At 41.9% G+C, this 26,334-nt stretch overlaps 1 protein-coding gene and 1 non-coding gene across 2 annotated transcripts in view; one reads left to right on the plus strand and one right to left on the minus strand.

Annotated features, from left to right (window-relative positions):
- Nucleotides 1-4,364: 4,364 nt before the first annotated feature.
- TRNAI-UAU (transfer RNA isoleucine (anticodon UAU)) lies at nt 4,365-4,458 on the minus strand. The gene is made up of 2 exons: nt 4,421-4,458; nt 4,365-4,400 (listed from the first exon to the last, which is right to left on the minus strand). It is a non-coding gene; the product is annotated as a tRNA-Ile (tRNA).
- Nucleotides 4,459-10,120: 5,662 nt separating this feature from the next.
- Nucleotides 10,121-26,334, plus strand: part of HAAO (3-hydroxyanthranilate 3,4-dioxygenase) — a 37,964-nt gene continuing 21,750 nt past the window's right edge. The window contains exons 1-3 of the mRNA XM_054821249.1: nt 10,121-10,323; nt 14,432-14,510; nt 25,633-25,716. Coding sequence (XP_054677224.1) covers nt 10,244-10,323; nt 14,432-14,510; nt 25,633-25,716 — 243 coding nt within the window. The 5' untranslated portion in view covers nt 10,121-10,243. The remainder of the gene's footprint in view (nt 10,324-14,431; nt 14,511-25,632; nt 25,717-26,334) is intronic.

Below are 26,334 nucleotides of genomic sequence, written 5' to 3' on the forward strand. Positions count from 1 at the left end.
CCCCGACTCTGCATCTGGGCACTTAATACAGACACCCCCGCACACCTTCGCTGAAAGCACCCTCAAATCCAGCATCAGTTTCCTACCAGACTCCCCTAAACCTTAAGTGAGGCAGGAATGTTTTCACTTCTAAGACATTTTTCAGCTTTTTGCAACACTGAATGAGTTTTTGCAAAAGTGACAGAGCCATTTTCGAGGATGCGGCTCACTGACGAAGCTACATAAATTTGCATTATTAACATCTTTTTAATCTTAAATGGCCTTCATACACGCTGACACAAGTCTGCTGTGACTTTCCTTAAAGATAGGTGTATATCCTTCTTTAAACAGAATGTAAATAGTGCTTAAAATTAAGATGTATAGTTAACCAACTCTCATCGCCATTTCAATGGGTACATATGGAAAATAAATGCAAGCAGTGAAGTCAGCTGACTCTGAGACCTTGCAAATAATTTTGGATGTTCATGTTTATGATTAATTTGACAGCCTCTCTTCACAAAACCAGAAAACCATCTAAGTTACACCATCTAGTCACATGACCTGCAGCACAGTTTCCTCTACAGACTTTTCAGAAGACAAAGGTTTAAAAATTGTTGCTTTATCCTCCCCCACAATCTTCATCTGTATAACTTCATAGTAAAGTTTCCAGAAGTATTTCTTAGCACTACCATAAGCTTGCTATCCCATGCATAAAGATCTCTCAGCTAAAGCAGGCAGTACAGGCTCAATTGCCTCCTTCAAGGGAGCATCCCTCCTCCAAAATTTTTAATTACAGGCTCTGACTATCCCCTGCCATTTCAGCCACTTCCCCAGCTTGTTCTTTCTCTGGGTCTGGTTTAGTTTGTTTTGCTATATTTTGAGACTTTTCCAAGGTTTCAAATATTTAGGCTTCACCAAAACTATTTGAAGAAACCAAGAGTCTTTTTCCACCTTAAAAGCAGAGCCTAACACAGCAAACTCAGCATAAGCAAGAAAATTAAATGGGCACAAAATCCAGTACTGATTGTCCATTCCCTTCCTTCTCCAAACCAGAAAGCTGAGCTCTCTAACCTTCCCAACACCAGCTTCAATTCCTAGAGAGACCAAGGGGTCTCCTACATCACCACACTGAAGTAACCACTCAAAACACACAGAGAAAAAACCTGCCTCTTGACATCACTCGTTGCTCAAGCAAAATGTACAGACCAATTTGCTTTTTACAGCAACTCCATCTTAGTTTGGCTTGACTGGCTAACAGGTTTTTTTCACTGCCCTAGGCAGCACATTCATAGAGATATAGCCAGACAACCCTTTTTTTATTTTAAAGCTTTCTTACCCTTACCTATATTCTTCTACCCACTCCCCCTGTTCCCTCCTCCTTTTCTTTCTTTGCCTCCCTCCCTTTCTCTTTTGTTCTTGTTCTCTCCTTGTAACATCCACTTCCCTGGTTTCAGAGAGCAATGCAGAAATTCTTTCTCTTTCTGAGCCTGCTTTTCTACTGATCTTACACAAGTTCTTCTCACTCCTCCTTCCATCAGCCTGTATGAGCCCAACTATGCTCTTCCTATTTCAGCCTTTCCCTTCACCAAGGAAGCTTCCATGTCTCTCCCCACCACCCCCACACCCCCCCCCCCCCTTACATTACCTTTCCTCTCACAGAAGCAGCATATTTCTACTTGGTTTAGAAGAGTCCTTCTCCACAGTTTGCAAGCACCTACATTTTGTTCCTCTCCTCCCAGCTGCTGCTTCCAAGCCTAATACCTGCACCGCATGGGCATCCTCAGCAGGAAGCAGCCGCCTGGACTTCAGGTAGCACTGCACAAAAGCCTGGTCTAACACCAGCTAGTCTTTACAAAATGTGTTCAAGAGAATCTAAGCCAGGCCTGCTACACTGACACAGTTCTGAATTCATACAGACTTAAAAGACATGATACTTCCCAACCATCTCTCTTACTCCAAACACAACTAATCAATAGATTTTAATTTCAGACAGGTCCTCAAGATGTTACGTGGGGGGGACACAACCCAAAATAAGAGTCAAACGCATCTATACTTCCAGTGGACTTTGTTTTCTAAGCAACTCTTGGAATTTCGGCCTATTGTTCTCTGCTGTGCACAAAGGAGCAGTTGGCAAGTGATTTCTATTTTTAGGATGTCTGGGAATGCTTTGCTTTGGTTTTTCTTTTTCACTTTGTGGGACCACAGTGCCATCTATTGGAAAAGTTATGAAGAGCAGGCTCTCACTGACTACTATTTGTAAAGTTAAGACTAAAAATATTTATTACTTCGGTTTCAAAACAATTAGGAGTGCCAAGTCTTTATCGTAGGCTTTTATAGGCATTTGTTAGGATACGCAAGCCCTAATATTATGGAAAGTTCCTGACTGACACATTCAAAGAAACTTAAGTGTTTGCTTAAGTGCCTCACAAACACCAAAACCGTACTAACATACCAGAAACAAAACTTGCCACTTTTAGAAATACACATCAGGAAGGGCTACCCTGTGTGAGCCCGTCCTTCCTTCTAGATCCTGCATCTCCCAGTTTGGTGGGACTCCCTGTTTGAGCAAGATGACACAGGGATAAACACAAAGCCCGCTCCCTAACCTGATGACTATTAATTCTCCAGAACCAGGCAATAGCTACATCTTTGTAAATTCTCCCTCCAGCAATAAGCAACAGGTACGTAAAGGTTATCAGCATCTGTAAGCAAGTCCTCTTTCCTTCCACGGTCAGTGGGAACACAGAGCAGCCAGAATAAGCCTATAGAGTACACAAAGTCCATACTCAACCTTCGACGAAGAGCAACACAAATTTTGAGAAGAACCTTTTTAAAAGAGACCTAGGAAGGATTTCAGAGGAGCTGGGGAGATACAGGCCTGCAGGCATGCCATCCACACCAGGCAAGTTAACAGAGGAACAAAGAACATGGCATACGCTCGAAGAGGCGGGCACCTAGGTAAACCGGGCAGCATGGAAGACTCACCATGGGGAAGCCTTTCATCCCAAAGACACTGCCAGGAGCACCCAAGGCCCATCCAAGCCCCTGGCCAGCTGGCAGCAGCCCCCAGGGCTCCCTGGCCATCACGTGCGAGGACCACAGCAAACGCCGGGCTCAGAAAAGAGAGAAGGAGGTCTGGCCCGTGGTTTTCAAAAGGGAAACGAGGCACAGGTGACCCACATTGTTATTTGGGGAGGGAGGGATTACCTCGCTACATCACATCAGTACAGCTGGCACCTTGCATCACTCACACAGGTGTTTTCTAAATGCATCATCTGCAGACATTAAAGATTTAGAAAATAAGATAGCACTCACACACAGACATTGGGAGCTCTCCCATAACGGTTTAAAGGTTTACACAAACATATATCAATATAAATACACGTTTATATATATATGCGCCACCGCCAACGAGCATTAAAGCATTAACCAACAACTCAGGACCAAAAAGCCCAAGAAAAAAACATGTTAGCGTAAGCAAAACCACATACTTTATTTTCATATGCCTGCAAGCCACCAAATTTTCAGGAAAAAGCTGCAATGCAAGCGACAGCCTGGGTTATCCCACACTTCACCCCGTCAGGGCCGGCGAGGCCACGACAGCGACACCACAGCTGCCCCAGCGCAGGACAGCATGAGGACAGGCTCCCCACGCACCCTGGGGTAGCATTATATTTATATTTTGATATAAGTTGCACTGTGAAAGTAGTAGACTAGGTGTTAACATAGGATCTGGGCCTAAACATTCAGGCAGCGTCCCCCAACCTTCTCTTTCAGGAAATTGCCCTTTTCCAGTGGCCCTGCCGCCTCTCAAGTTGTGAAAAGAAATCTGAAATTATTTCAATTATTTCCCTTCCTGCTACGGGCGGTGTGTTTGTAAAGCATTACCAAGGTAATGGGCAGTTACAAAGGCACTCGCTGCCGAAGGAGGCAAAGTGAGGGGGGGAGACTTTGTTACCCTTCAGTTGTAGTGACCTCATCAGCCAATATTTACATGCACTCTGTATTAACCACCACAGTATAAAACAACCTTTACTTCCTGCAAGTTCACACAAGCAGCTCTCACCAGGAAAGCATTACTCCACACTGACCAGCTGCTCTGAACACACCGAACTTACACTGCTGCCTGAGCAGACAGCCCTACAAGCCTTCACACAGCAAACTTTGACAATAAAGAGCCCCCCACACAGGCTCCTTTTGCGTACTGCCGTGAGGTGCATTTCACGGCGAGGTGTGCCCCACCAAAAACCACTGGAGGCCTGTGGGCACGGCAGGGTGCACGCCTGCCACCCCACGCTGCCGCCACGGCTGCATAATTTTTCCATTCTTCCTACGGAGCGCGGCCGAGCCCCAAAAAAGCCCCTTTTCCCTCCCAAAAAGCTGTGTGCTCCAGGTGAGGCTCGAACTCACAACCTCGGCATTGCTCGGCTTTGTACTGCTGTATAAGTACCGCGCGCTAACCGATTGCGCCACTGGAGCCCTGACACCAACTCCTCCCGAACGGTTTATCAAGGGCTCGCCCGGCCCCGGCGGGGGAAGGGCGGCGGCACACCCGCCTGCGCCCCGCGCTCAGCAGCGGCTCTGGGCCGCCCCGGTTGTTTGCCAGGACCGCGCTCTCGTCGTTTACGGCCGTTAACAGCGGCACTGGGAGTGGAGAAGGGAGTTGGTGGACGCTGCGCCTCTCGGGCAGGGCAGCGCCCCCAAGCACGGGAGGAAGGAGAGCGGCTGCGGTGCCCGGGACAAAGCCCGCCCACCCCCTGGCTCCCCGCCGGGCGGGCGACCGTGGGGGTAGCTGGCGGCACGGCGGGCCGCGGCGGGGAGGGCCTGGCCCCCTCCACCGGGAGGGCGGGGCCTGCCGCGCGGGGCGGGGCGGGGCAGGGAGCGGGGAGCGCGGCCTTCTGCGCCTTCTCTGGTCACCTCCGGCGGGGGCGGCCGGGGGGGCTGCGGGGAACAGGAGCGTCCGGGCCCCCCTTCCATCCCAGATATTGCAGCCGGCTGAAGCGGCCCTCGCACGTCCGTGCTCCGGAGACGGAACCAAACCTCCTCACGGCCTGTGGTAAAAGGCGTTGGCCTCTGGGTCAACGAACTTCTCCCTCACCAGTTCACGCCGGTGGGGAAGCAGCGCGCTCGTCTGTTGTGCTCAGGGCCCAGCCGGAGAGAAAAGCAACTAAATACTGTCAATAAATTAAATTATTATGCCTGTAGCATCGCTAGCTGCACACCCCAGGGCTTTGCAGTCCACTTGCTACTCTGCTGCTGTCCTGTGCAGGGATGCCCTGGCACTTTTAAATAAAGTAGTACAGGTTAAAAGGAGTCATACAAAATTATTTTTGATTGATGCTTAGTAGAAATAACCACAAATGTTGGGGTTTATCCCATATGGATAATTCACTGAGAGCTTACTTTACCTCTAGACTGACTTCATCTTACTTTACTGTAGTACAAGTACTTTATTAAGTACAGAGCATCCGTAATACAAACACGTCACATCTACAGGGTCTAAACTGCTTGTATAAATACCTGGACGTTTTGTCTTGCTGTTCCCTAGAATTCAAAGTTGGAATCAGGTGCACCGATATGAAAATGCTGAATAGATCTAAAAGGCTAACATTACTTACAGGTAGAAACAGCACTGTATATATGATGTACTACACGCTTAGAAACAGTTACTACAAGAAAACACACAGCCTTATGCACATGTTTATTGTTAAAACATACCACTGACATGGATTTATTCTGCAGTTAGATCTATCTTATCTTTATGTGGCAGGAAGATGGTAAATGTAATTGGCATCAGCAGATACTTAAGTGCAAGCAATGCTCCAACACTGTTACACAGTTGAGACAGAGACATACTCTTCCTTTTTTTCCCACCCATAGTTACGCATTGTCACCATATTTACTTTCCTAAACAGCTCTGTTGGGTTACTGACTTAAGTACTAGAAAGCATTTTCCTTTCTACAGCTATTTTACTGTGTGCAAAGCAACAAGCTCCGGGCATTTCACTACAGAGCGGATGGTCGTAGGGAGTGCTACACAGTGCTTGGATTTCCGTGGCCTCTAAAAATGAGCTGTCGGTGGCCCAGCAGCAGATGACAGGCACTCAGCCAGTTTTAAGTAAATAGCACTGATCTCCCAACTACTTTTGGCAGATTGAGCGGCAGTTATGTGCGACTTCATCACCTCCTCCCCCACCTCTGATCCATAAATGAGCTGAAACCTTTTGAGATTGCTTTGGATGGAGACGACATGCTTCTCTCTTGTCAGGGAAGTTGTTCTGCTGTTGGTACTATTACTGTGGGCATTACCGAGAATCAGTGGTATACACCATTAACAGGTAAAGTAACATGCAATTGCTGTATCTGACCATCGATGAAGGTGGCTGGCATGGAGAAAAAACCTGACAGTTCATTTCTTAGAGAAATTTTCCATCATCACATAGGTTTAGTTGGCATACCAGAAACCGGCAGCTGCCTCCATTACCCTTAGCAGTGTATCATTACACTAGAAAATAAAACATTCTATACCACGCAAAGATTGCTGTGAATATAATTTCATCCAAACAAGTGCTTTTTTGGCAAATGCAAGAATGTCAGGAAGAATCAAAGCAGAAGCTGTGAGCATACAGACAAGATCTTTATTGCAGATTTAACCTTAGACTCAGGCAAAAGGGAGGACTCAGTGAGTCTAATTTTTGTGTTTATATAGACGATAATCACTGCTGCTTGTATTTTAATCAGCCTTCCCATAAAAGTAACAGTGATGATGGCGAAGATTCTAGTATGTTTTGTTAGATCTTGAACTCTTGAACAAATAGCAAAAGCACAGAATTGACACAAAATAGGAAGCATGTTCAACTGAGTGAAATGGATTATTTGGTCATACCTATGCCTTCCTTTTTTCATTTCTTCACAATATTTAAAAAAAAAAAAAGATAAAAAGCAGAAGTTAAAGCTGTCCTAATGCTGCAGAAAGTTACTTGCTTCCTGCTGCTTGCAGAATCTCCAGATCATCACTTCAGTGTAGCTCCATTATTTTAACACCAATGGAGATAAATCAGTCTCTGTATTGCACAGGGACAGAAAGGCAAAGTTGAGATGATACTAAAAGGATTTTGTCCTGAAATTGCTGGTGAATGCAAACCTCCCCTGGGGAAGATTTTTCAGAATACTTCTTAGCACAAAGTGTGAAAAAAAACAAGGCTTAAGAGCCAATTTTCACAATGCTGTTTGCTTTCGAGAGTAGAATGGGCAGAGTGGAGCAGGCAGCATCGAGGCTTGCTGGCTTCATGGTCTGTTTCCCTCTTCCCTTCCCGGGGGCTCTAAACCATTTTAGGTCTTTATCATCAGTTCTTTAGGTGAAAAAACCCCCAAACACAGGGAGTAATGGAAAAATGACCTAATATCCCTTTAATACAGATAAAAATCCGGGCCAATGAACCTGAATATCCTTTCTAACTAGAAACAATATTTAGCTTACGTGCTTTTTGTTGACATATGTTGCATGCTGGACACCAGCTAGTAAATTTAAGTATCTAATAGGTGTGGTGGTTGAGAAAAGTAGAAAAATAGAGTAAGCGCGGTCCTGAACTCATGGTTTTTCCACTACCACTTTTTTCCTGCACCCTTAATGCAGGAATGGGTTTTTTTTGTGTGTAGCAGTTTTGTGCTTCAGTAATCTTGTGCTTCTCTGGCAGCAAAATCTGACAAATCGAGTCCTCACATTTGCATAAAGGGGAGGATCTGAGCCGAAAGCGGAAGCAGAAACCCCAAATGCTGGAAGAGGCTTTGATGGATGTGAAGAATCGTTGTGAAGTAGACTAGCAAGAGAAATCCAGGCCCCAGTCAGGTTACAAGGTGTACGTATTTACTTGAGTCTCACAAAGACTGCAGTGCTGGCTCTTTTCTTTGCCTCTCCAATGCACTTCACAAAAATACGGTTTCATCGCCCAGTACTTCCAGGCCACATAGACCATTTCATAGGCCTCTTCCTAAAAAAAAAAAAAAGGCAAAAAAAAAGCAATGTTCCCTTATACCTTTTATATACATGGAAAGGCCATTAACTGCATTTTTCGAAACCTATTGATTTCAAAAGGTTGCAGAAAATGCTACCCTGTGATAATAACCTCAGCTTCATACTACTGGTGAATTTTATAAGTGAACTTCATTTGTTTCCTCCCTGAATAGGTCTAGCTATTGGGTTTTCATACCTCACTCTAGCCACAGAATGGATTTATCAGCCTGCAACCGAGATAGTTTTCTCTGCAGGTAATAGCACCTTGTATTCTGCCCAGTGGAAAGAAGTGGAGACTAGGGATTAGAGTGGGGGTTGTGGACAATAGCCCTGCAGTTAAAACTGGCGCATTAATATCGTGGTGAACAAGGCTTGGCTCTGTCAGTTCCAGGACCTGTGATTTTTCCTACCGTGGCTTTGTACAATCTCTTCATTTCCATGCCCAGCAAATGGAGTCCTGCTCCACAATGCATGGTAGTAATGATGAGGTAGAGCTTTTACAAAACCACCGTCATTAAAATAGAGTGTCTTCAGTTCTCCTGGTCCCACCAGGCTGGGTCACAATCCCCTAAGTGTAAGTGCCTTTCCAATAGATCTCTTTTCTTCGCAGCTCAGTAGTGTGCCAGCAGCCTACAGTACAAAAAGCACTGAAATGGTCATGTCTGTAGGTCCAAAGCCAGGCCTGATGACTTTGTTATGCACCGGTGTCTCACCACAGCCATTCTGATGGTAGAAATTTCATGTTCTAAATAAATAATGTGGCATTCTTCTTATAATTGAGTGAAATAATAACTACTTTAGGCTTATTTCAGAGGAAATTATTGCCAGGCCCATTGTGATTGTACCAATATAGCAGAACTGTAATCCACATGTGTACCTTTCTATCTCAAAATAAATGGATTTTTTTTTTTTGATCAATTATGTAATCAGTTTAAACTAAACTGCAAAGAAGTGATAGAGATGAAGGTAAAACAGAGTCACTCTTACACATACTGGAATAAGAGCATTGGTATTAGTTCAAACTCACACTCCATTGTTTTTTTTCCACTGGAAAATTATAATGATATAAGGGAAAGAACTCACAAGTTTGTACTGTTCCAGCGTAATGACTCTTCAGTCCAGCATATTAGTTCAAATTTAGTTCAAATTAGTTCAAACCTTATACACATTCACCCACTAAGTGCAGTCTAGATATAATCAGAAGACTAAGCTATGTCAAGAGCAACTGAAAAGTGCTAAAATTTTGTAATGTGTTGGGGCTTTTTGTTTATCAGCCATTTCATGTATTTGAAGTCTGAAAATAAATGTTTATGCATTTACTTATTAAAAAATGGGGGGTGGTGGGGAACAGAGTGAGCAATCCTGTAGGAACTATGTAGATGTTGAACAGAAACTAGTGAGGCAATAAAGACTAACACAGATCTGGAATGCCTGGTAGTTCTCGGTTTCTTGTTTGCCTGATAATTTGATGACAATAAGCTGCACTTTCCGAAAGGGCATCGCAGAACCACGTTCAGCTCTCCAACAAGCCCTGCTATAACATTGGCAAAGAGCGGATCAAATTAACATGAGCGTCTATGGACACCTGCTTTTGGTCTTACAAATGCAAGAGACATCTTTATTTTTGTTATCTGGCAGAAAAGATCCCAATTTTTTCAAACACACACACCCCCCAAACGTTCAGCCTAACAAGGTTGAGGGGAAGTGGGAAAAGGAAATGGGGCTCTTTATCAAGCCTGAAACACCTATATATAGTTACACATGTATAAAAATACTTATTATACATATTATATGGAACTAAACTTTAAGGAACTGCTCTCAACTTGCATTTAGGTTCGAAACCTGTTTCTATTTTAGACTTGAAGGGTGTGCACGCCCAAGTCTTGCCTGTTTTCCTAACCATCAGTTTGTCTATGCAAGAAGGCAATTTTTGTAGAGGTAACATACGCACACTCCAGTTGGTGCAGTACAGAGAACTAGGAAACTTCCTGTGGGCAGAATAAGTCTCTGATTAAAATATATTTTTTAAAAACACTAGTCAATTATTAGCCAAGCTGCTGGAGCATTAGTACTCTTTACGAAATAACCTTTGGCTGATGGACCTGTCCCCTTTGACACTCAATCCTGAAGACACCTCTTCTACCAGCCAATCCCCTGAGCTCTGGGCATGAAGTGACGCGCAGTTTGCTCACGGAAAGAGCCCTCTGCAAACTCTAACATCTCCTTCAAAACTTTCACAGCTGGTGGACCATGGAGCTTCTTGTAAATGTAAGAAAATGGATAGAAGAAAACAAAGCTGCCTTTTTGCCACCTGTTTGCAATAAGCTTATGTAAGTAAATGCAGATTATTTTTTTTTACACCCAGTTCTTAGATATTTATATATTCTTAGCTATAAGAGGAAGCTGCTAAAATGCATACGTGGTAAAGATTAGTAAGGAACTGTAGTTCCTCTTAGACTGCAGAGTGCTGTTTCGAAGAACACGAAGTGACTGAAATCTGTTTTGCAGTAACTCTGCAGAAGCTGTAAAGATCAACTTGAATATAAGATATTTGCCTCAACTCAAAGTCTCTTGTAGGCAGTGGGACAGAGTTAAGGGACTTCGTGTCAGGCCTTGTGACAATAAACTCACAGAAATCTGAGGAGACGGCATTACATCCACAAATGATAAGATTTAGCTAACAGGTTAGTGCTACCAACTTACAACCGGACACAGCTGCTAGAGCTGCCGAGGGTCATTTCAGCGTTGCAGAGGAGCAATCAAAACCAACGGGACACACCGCTGGAAGATAAGGAGAAACAGAGGGCCGGGGCAGTGGAGGAGCACGTTTCCAGGGCATTTCCAGAGCTGTCCAGGCAGCGCAAGACCCTCTGCCCTGTTCAGCGAGAGGCTTCAGAGCACCGACTGGCACCTGAGAGCTACAAACCATGTTCTGAATGAGGCAGCGAATCTAAGAAGGAAGCGCGGGCATTATGCAGTTGTACAACATGCATATTCTCAGTGTCAAAGCTCATGAACAAATTCCAGTGTAAATGGTCCAACGAGTGGCACCTTTTAGTCACAACGTTAGCAAGGATTTCTTTTGTCAGTGAAGCTGAGGACAATATATTTTGTCCAAAACTCCATATACAGAAGGCTTTCATAAGAAAGGATTCTTTGTAAAGAGCAATATAACCCAGATTTTATAAAGAAAATAAAAAGCATTTTTCTTGCTTTTAATTTTTTTTTTTTTAAATCTTGCTTTGCAACTTTAATCATTAAAAAAAGCACAAAAGAATGTGCCTCTTGCCCTACCCTGAAGTGCTGCCTCTAATCAAAAGCTGAACGGGCAGTACGGTAGCAGTGATATTCATTTCCATTCACAGACGCAAGGGTTACTTTTCAAAGGAATGGTTGCAAGACAAAAATAAGGTAAAGGGCACATCCTTACTGAGATGACTCTGTAGAAACTACAGTTGTATGTTTAACTGAGAAATTATGAAACTTGAATCACTACAGTAGTTTCACAGTGGGAGAGAATGAAGAAAGTGTCGTCTTCTTATGAGCATTTCCATTTCTTTCATTTTCAAAACAGATTTAGGAAGCATTTTGTAAAGCATAACCATTTCTAAACTTACCAGTGATGGTGGTAAAATTTTAGTATTTTACAGTATGTGGAATATTCACAGGTTTCTTTCTTCATCAGAGAGATGAACCTTTGGGTCATTACTGCACTGTTCTGCACACCCTACCAGCAGTTCTGTGTAAACCTGAAGTTAACTCTGGAACGTGACATCTATCAGAGGTCAGACGGTCACATAGATCCCTAAATACTCAGTGTTGGCAAGTCTTCACCATAAACATTGCGAGAAGCCACAGTGAAACAAGGAACATTTTTGGGGATAAAAATTGCATAGATTAAAAAAAAAAAAATCAATTTTTCCAATGTAGCTTCAGCCTGTGAAGGAGGAGAGGAAAGCCAACTACTATATGGATTCTGAGTCTCTCACCACCTGCTCCTGGTGCTATCTAAACGTTTTCAGGATTTTCCAAAGAGGTTTTAGGCGATTTTCCAAGAAGTGACTCATAGATTTCCAACATTTTTCCAAAGGCTTTGATCCTTTATGTGTTGAGTAGAGATGTATAAGGCATTCTTCTTACTGCCTTCACCACTGGAAGGCAACCACCTCAAAACATTCAAGTAACTTATGATCCTGTGTTTCAAGAGAGAATTAACAGTTAAAATCTAAGTCTTACAGCAAATCGGTAGGACTGTTAGTGTCTAAATTTATGATGGCTTTCAAGCTTTTATTCAGTTGTGTTCCATATACTTGAGAGGATCAAAAGTTGCAAATACTTATTTGAGATTTCGAAACAAAACCTCAATTCCTGAACCACCACCTGCTTAGAGTTTCACCTGAGTCAATAAAAGGATACAATATAAGAGCTGCAATTTAATTAGATGTATTTTAATGACACTATATTGCAGGTTTAAATGGTTTTTAACCTCAACAATGAGCAATTAGTGCAAAATCAGAACCCTTGACATAGCTACCCTGTAAAAATCAGCTATGGCACTTTTAAAGCTCTTTGAGTTCAGAATATGATACTTATCACAAGGAGACGTATCTGTGGTCATGGACTATCTGATTTTTCATGGTCTTGAGACTTTTTAAAAGGTTGCCTGCTGGTATCATTTTCTTTATGTGATTAAGAAGAGAAATATAAAAGTATGTAAAACTTAATAGGCCATTGATTAGCACCTCATTCTAAAAATAGTGCAATCAAGTAATGTTTCACACCCCTGAAGCCTTTATGATACTCTAACTGCATTTTGGCAGTCTTAACTGAAACTGCTTTCCTTCCTTACGATTTTTCTTCTTAATTTAATGCAACTATATTAACCACACTACTTTATTTAGCAATACGGACAAGCAAACAGTTCCTGTTTGTATTTGACAACTGGAATTTTTTGATGGTCTCATTTTATAATTGTTTGTGATAGGAATGATTATCCCATCGTTGCCTGTTTGTTATGTAAAACCCAGATAAATCCATGGGGTAACAGAATTAGTGGTAGCTTTGCCAAACAAAAAGTTAAGCAACAATGATTTTTAGAGCAATATTTTCACTTCCAGTTATTGAACTAACAACAAAACTGCATGGGTTTCTGTAAAAAAAATTAAGTCATCTTAAAAGTAGTGTACAAGATACCCATAGATTGTCTTTCTCTTATTTTATTCTCCAGGGTTGATTGTAATTTATTTCATTAACTATTAGCTGTGGTGTTACTGTTTTGATCTTCCTGCCCTTCTTCAGCAGAAGGGTTCATTAATGCAAAAGTATTACAGAGCATTCTTGAAAAAGAATATTAAATCTGCATGGTACAAACAGTTCTGATTTCAGTTCCTTATTTTAGGGTACGGGCATGAAGCCAAGTGCTATAATGTATACAGCTTCCTATGGTGAAAATAATCAATTTAAGAATTGTAATCTAGTTTAATTCTTTAGACTTCTATTTGACCAAGGAATTTGCCACTGTTACTTGTTATTTCTGCTTTATTAATCCCTACTGTGTTGTTCATTATCATTTAAGTACTGTTCAAGGTAAACGTGATGATAGTAGCAGATCAAATGTATATGTTCAGCAGTTCAGAATAGCTTCTCTCAGTTAAGGCTTACGGGGTGCTGACACAGAGGCACGTTGTTCTTCCCCACGTTGCATTTTGAATCGCAGCTAACTGGCCTGATTTACAGGGGGGTTTAGTAAATTAAAACCTGCTGCCTTACCTCTTTATTAGTGTAAGTGGACTGACAGATAATTGGGATGGTATCTATTCTTTGTGCCAGCTCAGAGAAGTGCTCACTGGGGCTCTGAAAAGGGGCAGAGTGAAGAGAAAGGGCCTGAATTTCCTTTTCTGAATCAACCAGCACCACAATTAAACCATCGTAATGTTGTTCCACCTTAGCAAAACCAGTATAAATAGAAGAGAAATTAGCTGATAATTCCTACCATCAGTATCCCTCTAATAATTCTACCAATGGGAATAAAGTATGGTTTTATCTTTATTAACCTTAAAAAGTGTTTTACCTTTAGAGAATCCTGATCTAATCAGCACACGTTGAAAAGATGTCTTCCTGTCCTTCCTGTCTCTTATGTAGTAATCTTTAAAGTTCGAAGCTCTTTCCACAGTTGGCGGCTGTCATTGTCCCCTTCTCATAGCCGGAGGCACTGAAACACCAGGAGGGAGGTAGCTGGTCTCAGGTCACCCGGCAGGATGGTGGCAGACCGAAGAGATGCGTCCAAGGTCTTTTGAGTTCTCCTTCTGGATGTTGCTTGTCACTCAGCGTTGTTTCGTTGACTCGCTGTCCTCAAAGAATAAAAAAAAAAAAAAAAATTATATGAAATAAGGAACATCATGAGTGGAGGTAGCTTTAAAATGTCACTTTCTTTTCTAGGCACCGTCATCAATTAAATGTGATGTTTGTTGGAGGGCCGAATGAAAGAAAGGATTATCATATTGAAGAAGGAGAAGAGGTAACCTATAGGCTGTTTATATTTTGCTGCTTTAATTGATCTATAATGTTTAAAATGTGTCTACTTTTGAAGCTACAGCTACAGATTAGCAAGGCTCAGTGATGTTGTATTTATTAGATCTATTCAAAGACTTAAACAGAATCATTCACCAGAACCATACACCATCTGTGCGTTTCCTTTGAAACAAGCACATGAGATCAGATCTATTTTGCTGTAATTCATTTCAAACAGGAAACTAGAGAAAGTGTTCTAACACATCAAAATGTCTCATTTCAACATTTTGGAACAAAACTTTGGAAAGGTAACGATTTTTTAAAGTGCTATTTTGTTGCAGAAGATCAATCTGTAATTCAAAAGGTTTTTGAAATTCAAAAATAAAAAATATTTTGATTTGCCTGAAATGATATTTTTCTGGACTTTGTAAAAAATATTAGCATTTTCAGCTTTCATTCAGGTTTGGAAGGTTAAATAGAGTCTCTAAGTAGTTTTCAAATCATTCCCCTTCTCTTTACACCTTCTGTATCAAATGAAAGCCGTCCCAGTGCTTTGAGTTGTGCATAGCCACCGTGCCAAATGCAGAACATAGGAAGAAAGAGTAGAAACCTATCAAAATTGTAACAATTTACATCGATTTTGTTTACTGCCTTTTTCATGGAATTGTGTGCTTGACCTGAGGACTCCTCTGAGTCAGAGGTATCACAACTGGCTCTGAAGGAACCCTAAGGGAAGGTGGACAGTAGAGGCCTGGCAGTAAGGATTTCAGGATGGGAGACAATTGGCCTTGCTTTTCAGCAGAGTAATTTAATTTCATGTAATCCCAATAAAATGTAGCCACCGAATTTTAAGCACCTTTGGAAACCCAAGCCTTAGCATCTACATAGCTCAAGGCAGAAGTAGTGAGTTGGGTTCAATAAATCTTTTTAAAAAGAATCAAAATTTTGTGTTTACTTATCATTGAACCATTTCTCACAAAACCAACCCAACCGTTCATTTCACAACAGCCTTCAGTAATTTTCTGTTATAATTGTGCCGTGCAGGTGTTTGTAGTCATTATAACCGTACTGCTCCGAAAAAAGTGTTGCTACCTTATCAGAGCCTGACTCCTGCCTGCTTTGGATCACTACCACAGTCTCACAGCCCACCCGCGGCTGTGGGCACAGGCACGTTGGTCACGTACGAGGTTATCCAACATGCTGAGTTATGTAGGGGGCCTACAGGAAAGCTGGAGAGGGACTGTTTATCAGGGAGTGTAGTGACAGGACAAGGGGTAATGGCCTTAAGCTGAAGGAGGGCAGATTTAGATGAGATGTTAGAAAGAAATTCTTCCCTGTGAGGGTGGTGAGGCACTGGAACAGGTTGCCCAGAGAGGTTGTGGATGCCCCATCCCTGGAAGTGTTCAAGGCCAGGTTGGATGGGGCTTTGGGCAACCCAGTCTAGTGGAGGGTATCCCTGTCCATGGCAGGGGGCAGGGTGGAACTAAATTATCTTGGAGGTCCCTTCCAACCCAAACCATTCTTTGATTCTGTGTCCCTTCTCATTGGCTGCGCAGGGGGAGCTCTGGCAACACCCGGGACCACGCCAGCAGGTTGCTTGGGCTGGAAAGGACGGAAGCCAGGTCTCAGGGCAGTGCCTGTGAAGTGATTGTTGCTAACCAGAAGAATTTAGCATCCCTCGTATATTTAAAAGGAAATTCCAGAGATGGGGAAAACAAAATGTGGTTTTGTCAACATGATAGCATCCCTGGGAAAGGAGTAATCACATCTGTAGTGGGACTGCTCAGAAAGCACTGAGAAGAATATCTAATCTATACACTGCTGTTATGGCATACTGTTAAGTATTGTATGTTAGATTAACAAAGGGTGAGTGAATTTTGTTATCAAGGTCAATGACATTAAGGTTTGGCAAAGCATAAAATGAACGTACATGAAGGTAAATACGGAAGTTAATGATTTCAAATAATTTTTTCTGTAACTTAACCTTTTTGGGTTTATACAATTAATTTGTTTTCTTGCTCTGAAGAATATGTTAAAGCACTAAACTAAGAGCGGAACACACAAAAACCAGCTCAAGTTTAACTGGTACAATAGCCTGCACTACAATACTAAATATATTGGTTTGGTGGGTTTTTATCTTTATGGTCTTGTCTCTGCCTGCATCTCCCAATTCATACTGGATTATCCTTGGTCCCTGATCCATCCCTGTCCTGTTTCATTTTTGAAATTTGTCTCTTCCTCTCTTCCCTTAAAATGAAAGTCAAATGAATATCGTTTACTTTGGATTTCTTTTCTTTACAAGATACTCATGTGTTTGAAAGGAATTTGGTCTACCTTTAATAAGCCTAAACCCATTATATGACTTGCCAACAATATAAAAAGTTAGCCATATCTATAAAGGCATAATTTATATCAGTATGCAATAGTATAATAAATTATTTCTAATTCAGCTGGATACAAGATTTTTTAGGTATCAATACATCCTCATTTATACAGCAAATTTCCCAGAATTTCCCAGCAACCAAAACAATTACTCAGCAACCAAAACCGGAAACATAAATTTCTTATCGGGTAGGAAAATTGGCAATATACACATCGGAAGCATTAGCGGTTACATATCAGTTTAACATATGGGTCAATTTTGTCCGCTTCTATGGAAGTACAATATAGTCATTTGTTGCATTTCACTACAGCTTTTTATCAGACACATTTGCACCTTCCTGTGATCTAATTCCACCTTTAGATCCATGTTTTTCATTAGAAAAGAATTGTGAGGCAGAGAGCATCCTAGTAAAAGGGCATTTTTAAATCCTAAATTAGATTTGGGATAAAAAAACCCATTCGAAACCAGATTCAACTCATTATTTTGGCAGGTAGAAGGTCATTTATAGTTCCGAGTGATAATTTGAAAGACAAACTATATAGGTATACTGTTAACAGGCCAAATCATGAATGCAAAAACCCACAAATCCTTTACATTAATTTAGCCGATGCTATTCTACTAGTATTGTTCTGATAGCAAAGAAGCGTTGGTTTAGAAAAGAAAGTTAAATTTAGGATTGTTTATATCTGTTCCCTCATGCCTGTTATCAAACAGCTCATAGCGTGTCCTGTGGCACAACTTGCGCTTGTCAGCCTGGAGCTCAGAGCAGCAGGAGGTTCACGCGCGGCGGTGAGGGCTTAGGAGCATCCTCCTGCTGCTGAGCTGTTCTCTGCTGGCGCTGGTAATGTGCAGGTGCGTCGGGAAGATCGGTTGTGGCTGGCTAATTATGAGAAAAACTACAGGCTTGAATTGTACTCTCTTCAAAGCCTTTTAGGATTGTCTCCTGAACATTTGTTTAGGCTAAAACGGCAGCTAGTCTTGTGCATTTTGCTTCCTCCTCTCAGCAAGCGTTTCCTAAATATGTAACTTGACATTTTCTTCCTTCTCAGTTTCTCTGTACTACTTCACTTAATTTTCTGCATACTACTTATTTACCATCCTTCGTCGCAGAAGTACTGCCTCATACCTGAGACATTGTTTTCCATTGGAGGGGTTTTACAAGGAGCCAAATCAAGCTGCACCTTACGAGAGTTAAACCATTCACATTCTTTGGCGTGATTTTACCACTATGTCATATTCGTTCTTTTTCCTATTTGCAAATGTTAAGTTCCCCCTTGCTCCCTTCTCCATCAGAACAGAGATAGAGTCAACAAACATCTACTCGTACATTCTCTTTCTCTAAATTAGACTCACTCTCAAAATGAAACTGAATTGCTCTGGGAAATGCATCTTCTGTTGAAACATGGCAAAAACCCTGCTGTGAGAATGCACCTATATAGATGTATAGACAAAACTTTCTTAATATGCACTAAAAAGAAATTGTTTGTGCTATAGAGCTAGCTTTGTGTGTTTGCGTAGGAATCATTATTCCACTGTACCTCACTTGTCAGGAGAGCTTTGGATTACATGGACCGGTGACTACAATTCTTGTGTAGTCACCTTGATGAGACCACTGAAAGCTTCTGTGGTGGTCCTAACATGATGCTCGACCCCTCGTGGCTGCAGCGTAGCAGGTGCATTCCAGGTACAGTCCTGGATGTACCTTTGTCTCTTGAACTTAGTCATACGGTAGCATTTGTGAGTTTCGGCATTGCACAGCCTGAGGTGTGGGGGGAAAAACCCTCTAATCTTACCCTATAAATTCACCATGTAACTTTCAAGAAATAAGTTAAGTGAAAACTGCAGGGAACTGTATGTTTTGGAGGAACTTAATGACAGATAAAAACCATGATCATAACAAAGCTTAGCTATAGTAAAACCAATTTCAGATTTTATTTACTGCATCGTGTGGGCTGCTTTGGGGGAAAGTGAGATATGCTAACAGCTGAATCTAGGATCACAAAAGTGGTTAGGCTCCTGTCTCTTTACCACTTCAGTCCACCACTTAAACACAATGAATGTCAACTAGCTGACTTTGATTTCTTAACAATTTGTGTTCTCATGTTGAATCTACATAAAACAGCGCAGTTCCATGCAGAGAAATTCAAACCAGCCTTTTACCTACCACCTGCAACACATTTGTATTGGCAGAATATTCTGCTTGGTTTTAAAAGCCCTGCTTCTCGTTGTGCTGTGTTTATTTTACCCTGAGTTTCTGCACTCAACATCTAGGTTGTTCCCTATGGATACAGCCACCTAAGTGCTGATGCAGCCCCACAGATCAGAGCCCTTACGCTGCAGCCCTGAAGAGGACTCTCAGAACAGAAATTCCTTCGCCTTTGACCATCTTGGCCAATCTCTTCAGCTTCTTCTAGCATATTTACATGATCTGGTTGAGATATAGTAATGTCTAGCTCTGAAACACAATGCAGATTTGAGGTCACATCTGCCACCGTTTGTCTGAGTTTTCTAACCTGAGTTTCAGTTTCTCTTTTTCTCCCCCTCGCACACACCACGAGTAAGACTCAGCTCCAGTTCCTGACAAATTGCCTGCTTAAACGAAGCCTGGTCCCTTCTTCTAGCGTGTGCCGCTCTCTAGGCAGCATGCTTTTGAGAAACTCTTCCCTAGCAGCTCAGTTCTCCCTTTGCATTGTATGGAGATACTGAATGCCTAGGAAGGAGAGGAAAGAGGACCTACGTCAGCATCCTGGTACGTGGTACTGCAGTGCTTATCTCCCAGATAAAACCGAGAACATGAGTTGCAGCAAAGCAAGAGAAACCTTTTTGCTTCTTTACATTTAGAAACCCCATGTTCATCTGGTGAAAATTCCTTGAATATGTTAATAAGAAACAAAGCTCCTACTAAAAAGTAATGAGAGTGATGATCCTTTTGCATCAGAAGGAGATTGTGTCTTCAAAGTTTGCTGCATAAAATTGTTGGGATGAGTTTTGGCTAGTATTCAGGTTTCACAGATGACACGTAAATGAGCAGAGAGAAAAAAACCAAACCACAACAACCCAAAACCCCACAACACAGTTTTCTCTACCTTCCTCATCTGTTTGCCTTCCAGACTTCTGATGGCTGAAAAACCTTGTGATGAGAGAGGGAGAAAATTGTTTTTCTGTGCTCAAATACATCAGTCACCACTGAAGCCTGGAGAACACCCAGGCTCTACTCCTACATCAGAATTTGATATGCTCTGCAAATTAATTTAGTACTTAGCAATCTGACAAGCAATACAAGCCAGGATATGCTAAGTCAGAGCCTAATCCCAGAAGTGGCTGAGCCATCCCAAGTTCCACTTTCAGAAGCAGTCAGTACCCGCAAACTGCAGGTATCTTTAGAGGTCTGTAAATAAGCTCTCAGCTACAAAAGCCCTCACAGAGAGCCCTTTGGGCTCCTACATCTAGGCAGAGTTTGATATCAAAAGTGAATCCAAATTAAATTACATGCATTGTGGTACATAAAATAAAATAGACTTGTTTTGTAATTGATCTATGCAAACCAATTAGAAATACTGTGTTTTTTCCCTACTACATGCTTCTTTACTCTGCTGGGATACACATACCGGCAACGAAGGAGCAATATAATTCTCACTACATTAATATGATGGGGATGATAGTGCTCTCTTTAAGGTAGTATTCACACTTTCTGTGAATTAATTTCTGTTGGAATTAATTCCTACCAAGACAAGTAGCTTCCACTGAAGGGAACAGTGAACTCCCACCTCTCTGCTTCTCCACCTATTTGCTCCAGAAATGCCTGCATAATTTATTTGATGAGTCTGCATAATTGAGTGAAATACCCCTTTACAGACTTGACAATGATTCAGCACTGGTCATAATGCCTTTCACTGCAGCTTAAGACAACGCTGTCAGGTTTGAAGCATGATCAAGAAGGGTGAAGTAGACTAAGGAATAATAAGAACATAAACTCCCAATCTTAAGGGGCTTTCAGTTTAGTTTTCATAGGTATAACTGCAGTTATAATGATCATACTGAGCAACGTTATGAAAAAATGTTATGCTTAGGGTAAAGAATGACTTCTAGGTGGGTCATAACTTCTAGAGGTAAGGTGAGAATTACTAAGAGGAGGTATTTTAGTGTAATCGTAATGAGAATATACCACATAGTAAGCAGGAAAGCTAAACAAAAGGCAAAAGTCTGGAAAAATGAAAGGAAGAAAAGAAGGAGGTATAAAAAGAATTTAAAAAACCAACAACAAATAAGCACATTTAGTAACAAAATGGATAAAAAGACTGGTGAACAACCTTTGTTTCTTCCTTGAGCCACATTCTTCACTCAGACAAATCTGTGTCCAATTTTGACCTATTATGCAGTAGCAATGTAAAAGTCTAGGCTTTTCTGCAAGGATCTATGTATATTGTACATGTAGCAGGAGACCTTGTCATTAATAAGATGTTAATAGAGTGAAAATGTTTCACATTTCCTTATTTTTCAGTACTGCTGTGGAGAATGGGTACCAGATTATCCTAGTAAAACCAGATCAACTAGGAAAGCTTGTATTTTCAGGTGACGTGAACTCTACTGACTTACTCTCTATCTATATATACATACATGTTTGTGTATATACATACATGTATATACGCATGTGTGCGCACCAGTACTTCCTTACTCAGGCCTAGACTTTTCCAGGAGATACTTAGGAAGAGATTAGATTTGCCCAGAATGCAAAGCTCAGTCAGCATTTAGAAAAAATAACATTCCAGCAAAAATACCATACAATACTGTATTGCCAAACTGTCGTGTGAAATAGGCATGGACTGTAACTCACTGAGATATTAAACAGTTGACAGTTTTCTTGATAAAATTTCAAGGTATAACATAGGCACAGCAGTAGATTCAATAATTACTGCCACTTGTGTTAATCACATCAGATGATTTATGGATGACTGAAGCACTCAGACACTTTTCAAAAAATGTTTTGAAGAATAGAATCATAGAGGCATAGAATTGTTTAGGTTGGAAAAGATCTTTAGGATCATCGAGTCCAACCATTAACCTAGTACTGCCAAGCCCACCACTAAACCATGTCCCTAAGCACCACATCTACGCGTCTCTTAAATACCTCCAGGGATGGTGACTCAGCCACTTCCCTGGGCAGCCTGTTCCAATGACTGATAACCCTTTTGGTGAAGAAATTTTTCCTAACATCCAATCTAAACTTCCTCTGTCACAACTTGAGGGTGTTTCCTCTTGTTGTATCACTTGTTACTTGGGAGAAGAGACTGACACCCATCTGGCTACAACCTCCTTTCAGGTAGTTGTAGAGCACAATAAGGTCTCCCCTCAGGCTCCTTTTCTCCAGGCTAAACAACCCCAGTTTCCTCAGTCGCTCCTCATAAGACTTGCTCTCTAGTCCCTTCACCAGCTTCGTTGCCCTTCTTTGGACGTGCCCCAGCACCTCAATGTCTGTTTTGTAGTGAGAGTCCCAAACTGAACACAGTATTCAAGGTGTGGCCTCAGCAGTGCTGGGTGCAGGGGGACAATCACTTCCTTAGTCCTACTGGCCACAATATTTCTGACACAAGCCAGGATGCTGTTGGCCTCCTTGGCCACCCTGGGCACACTGCTGGCTCACGTTCAGCCGGCTATCGACCAATACCCCCAGGTCCTTTTCTGCCAGGCAGCTTTCCAGCCACTCTTCCCCAAGCCTGTAACGTTGCCTGGGGTTGTTGTGACCCAAGTGCAGGACACGGCACTGAGCCTTGTTGAACTTCATTCTATTGTCCTCAGCCTATCGATCCAGCCTATCCAGATCCCTCTGTAGAGTCTTTCTACCCTCAAGTAGGTCAACACTCCTGCCCAACTTGGTGTCACCTGCAAACTTACTGAGGGTGCACCTGATCCCCTCATCCAGATAGTTGATAAAGATATTAAACCGAACTGGCCCCAGTACTGAGCCCTGGGGAACACCACTTGTGACCAGCCGCCAACTGGATGTAACTTCATTCACCACAACTCTTTGGGCCCAGCCATTCAGCCAGTTTTTTACCTAGTGAAGAGTATGCCTGTCCAAGCCATGAGCAGGCAGTTTCTTCAGGAGAATGCTGTGGGAAACAGTGTCAAAGGCTTTACTAAAGTCCAGGTAGCCAACATCCGCAGCCTTTCCCTCATCCACTAAGCAGATCACCTTGTCATAGAAAGACATCAGGTTATTCAAGCATTCTCCTTCTGGCCGTTCTTGTAGATGGGTATCATGTTGCTAACTTCCAGTCAAGTGGGACCTCCGGTTAGCCAGGACTGCTGATAAATGATGGAAAGTGGCTAGGTGAGCACTTCTGCCAGCTCCCTCAGTACCCTTGGGTGGATCCCATCCAGCTCCATAGACTTGTGTGTGTCTAAGTGGTGTAGCAGGTTGCTAACCATTTCCCCTTATGGGGACTTCATTCTGCTCCCTGTCTTCCAGCTCAGGAGGCTGGGTACCTGGAGAACAACTGGTCTTACTATTAAAGACCGAGGCAAAGAAGGCATTAAGTACCTCAGCCTTTTCCTTAAGCTTTGGCACATGGGGACAGCCTGCTCCTGTGCCTTTAAGATTTCATTCTTGAAGAATGTCCAGCCTTCCTGGACTCCTTTGCCCTTCAGGGCTGCCTCCCAAGGGACTTTGTCAACCAGTCTCCTAAACAGGCCAAAGTCTGCCCTCTGGAAGTCCAAGGTAGCAGTTATGCTGACGCCCCCTCCTTACTTCTCCAAGAATCAAAAACTCTATCATTTCACGATCGCTATGCCCAAGACTACCTCCGACCATCACATCACCCACAAGTCCTTCTCTGTTTGCAAACAATAGGTCCAAGGGCACCTTCCCTAGTTGACAGTTATTTAAATTCCAAATTCAGAATCTTTCCTTATGACTGTGATGCTTGACTACTGAACTGGATGGCCCCTTTCCCCCCTTTAGTATTTAATTACCAGAAAGTTTGCTTAGCCGTGTGATTCATGGTCACAACCAGAATAAAACTCTGCCTCTGTTGTCCTTTGCCTCATCTACAAGTCCTGTGGATGTGTTCAGTAGTAGCTCCCCAGTAGTTATAGGGAAGATAACACTCCAAAGCTCAACATTTCAAAAAGGATCTTTCAGTTTCAGCATTACCAGTGCCATACCACCAATGGCCTGCATGATAATCCATCAGGATCTTAAGGTCTTAGATGAGTCTTTTTTGAAATGAAGGAGAGATCATTTCCCCACACAAATCACTTCAGGTTGTACAATGAGCAGTTAGCCTTGCCCGATGTGCTCTGTAATGAGGGCTACTACAGCATTTTGTGCGGTCATTCAGTAACACCAAAGAAAATGACAGGAAAAGAACATGGGGAAATGGAGTGCAAGGAGGACAAGTAGCCTGACACTGTGGCCATCTAGACAAGAGCTATAATTTATCCATGGTGATGTCCCCGGCACACAGTGAACTTTTCACTCGTGTGAGAGCTCTCAGCATGAGCTCTTTTCCAGTACATCTTCAGTTCTCCCTACTGTTTCATTCCCTTGGCAGCATATTTATTGTTATGTTCATAAAGATGTTTCTTGAATTCTCAGGGACATGTATTAATATTTCAACACCGTTTTGGAAATAATCCTGATTCAAAAAATTGATTAAGCTTTTCTAGTGTTGGAAAAGGTTTAGTTGGGGGTTTTTATATTCTTTGGCATTTTCTTCTTTCCCCTATTTATTTTCCATTTTTCTAAAATTGTGGTGAATTACTATAAATAAAATGATTGTCATTACAGTTCTTACTTTTAATCAGGTTTCAGACAATTTCAGCTGCAATTATATGAATTGATCTGTTTGGTTTCTAGATATGTCAGACAAAACACAGAAAGCATGTAGAAGCTTGGCAGAGCGCGACAAAAAATTGAAGTGGACTTTTTGAAGCATTATTGCTCTGTATTATATAAAACGAGGAAAAATCTGCCCATTATTCCAGGTCAAAGAGACACCTGCTTACAGATCATAGCACAGTTCTGCCATGAAACACAAGGCTAGGTCTGAGCACCTCAGAGCACCCCCGAAGCTACTCTGAAAACAGAGCTGTGGAAAAGTCACTGAAGACAGAATTACGGGTTCAGTGGTTCTATCCTTATACACGCTACGAATGTAATCCTTTTACACACACAGTAGGAAGAGGAGCAGACGTTGCTGGGCTTTGAGGGTATCGACAGAAATAAAGCCGAACCGCTTCCAAATGGGCAATTATTCCCATATCAGAAATCTCCATTAAAAATGAAAAAACACACCCAAGAAACCTGTGCCTGCTTATTTGGAGCTTATTTGCAAAAGTGACATTTAATTTGACTCAATGTAATAGCGAAGACCCTGCTACATCTGAAACGAAGCTTTGTATACGGTGTAATTAATGGATGTCTGAACCATGACGTCCCAGCACTACAAATTCCCAGGAGTAAAAACAACACAATGGAATTCCACTGGGTCCACAGAATAGCTCTATAAGCAGATATTCGTAGATACATTTGACAATCTATGTAAGATAATGGAAATAATACACATTTAGTAACATTTTCAAAAGCAGCAAAGGTTGGAAGTCTGTCATTTATTGTGAGAAAAAAACCTGTAAATATTTGCAATTACAGATTGAATGTATTTGTATGTGTATCCTTTATATACAGAAAGTGATGCACAGAATGTTTTGGAGTAGTGGTCTTAATGTTATTTTCCTATTCCCTCAGCTTTTTTACCAGGTTAAAGGAGATATGTGTTTGAAGATAATTGAAAATGGGAAACCAAAAGACATCGTCATCCGAGAAGGGGAGGTAAAAGAGAGTTGGTTTTATGTTATTGTTGTACAGAGGTATGTTAAATGAATAGTTTATCGAGTATTTAAAAATCAATTTATCCCTGCTGTGCAAGAGATGACATCAGGATTAAAAAAAAATAATTTAAAAATCTTGAACGCAGTATAACAAATTCCATGTAATTAATGGCAAACTACAATACACTGTGTTCAACATTTTGTGATTTCAGTAACAGATAAAAATCTCTGGGCATTTGGGATACCAATCCAGATAGTCAGGACTATACCGAGAGGAGTTCTTATTCCCCTGCATGGCACGGAATCTGCCGTGTGAATTCAAGTGGATCAGTCGTTTATTTACACATTGTCAGGTACATACTGCCCACCCACCCAAACGCGCCATTAAGCAAACTGCATAGAACTTAGAAAGTTAAGAGATTCCGCTATTTTCAGCCTTCTTTAGTTCTCACAGCTAGACTTCACAACCATCACAACAGGAGAACAGTTTTAGGAGAGCAATTTATGGATAAAACATATCCGGCTGCACTCAGTTGTTTTTCCTTAGAGTAGTGGCCTTGCTAAAGCATAGATGGCAGTGCTCTTGATGACAGCGCGACCAGACGTTTTACTTGGTGTT

This window comes from Grus americana, chromosome 3 (genome assembly GCF_028858705.1).
Source record: "Grus americana isolate bGruAme1 chromosome 3, bGruAme1.mat, whole genome shotgun sequence".
NCBI lineage: Eukaryota > Metazoa > Chordata > Aves > Gruiformes > Gruidae > Grus > Grus americana.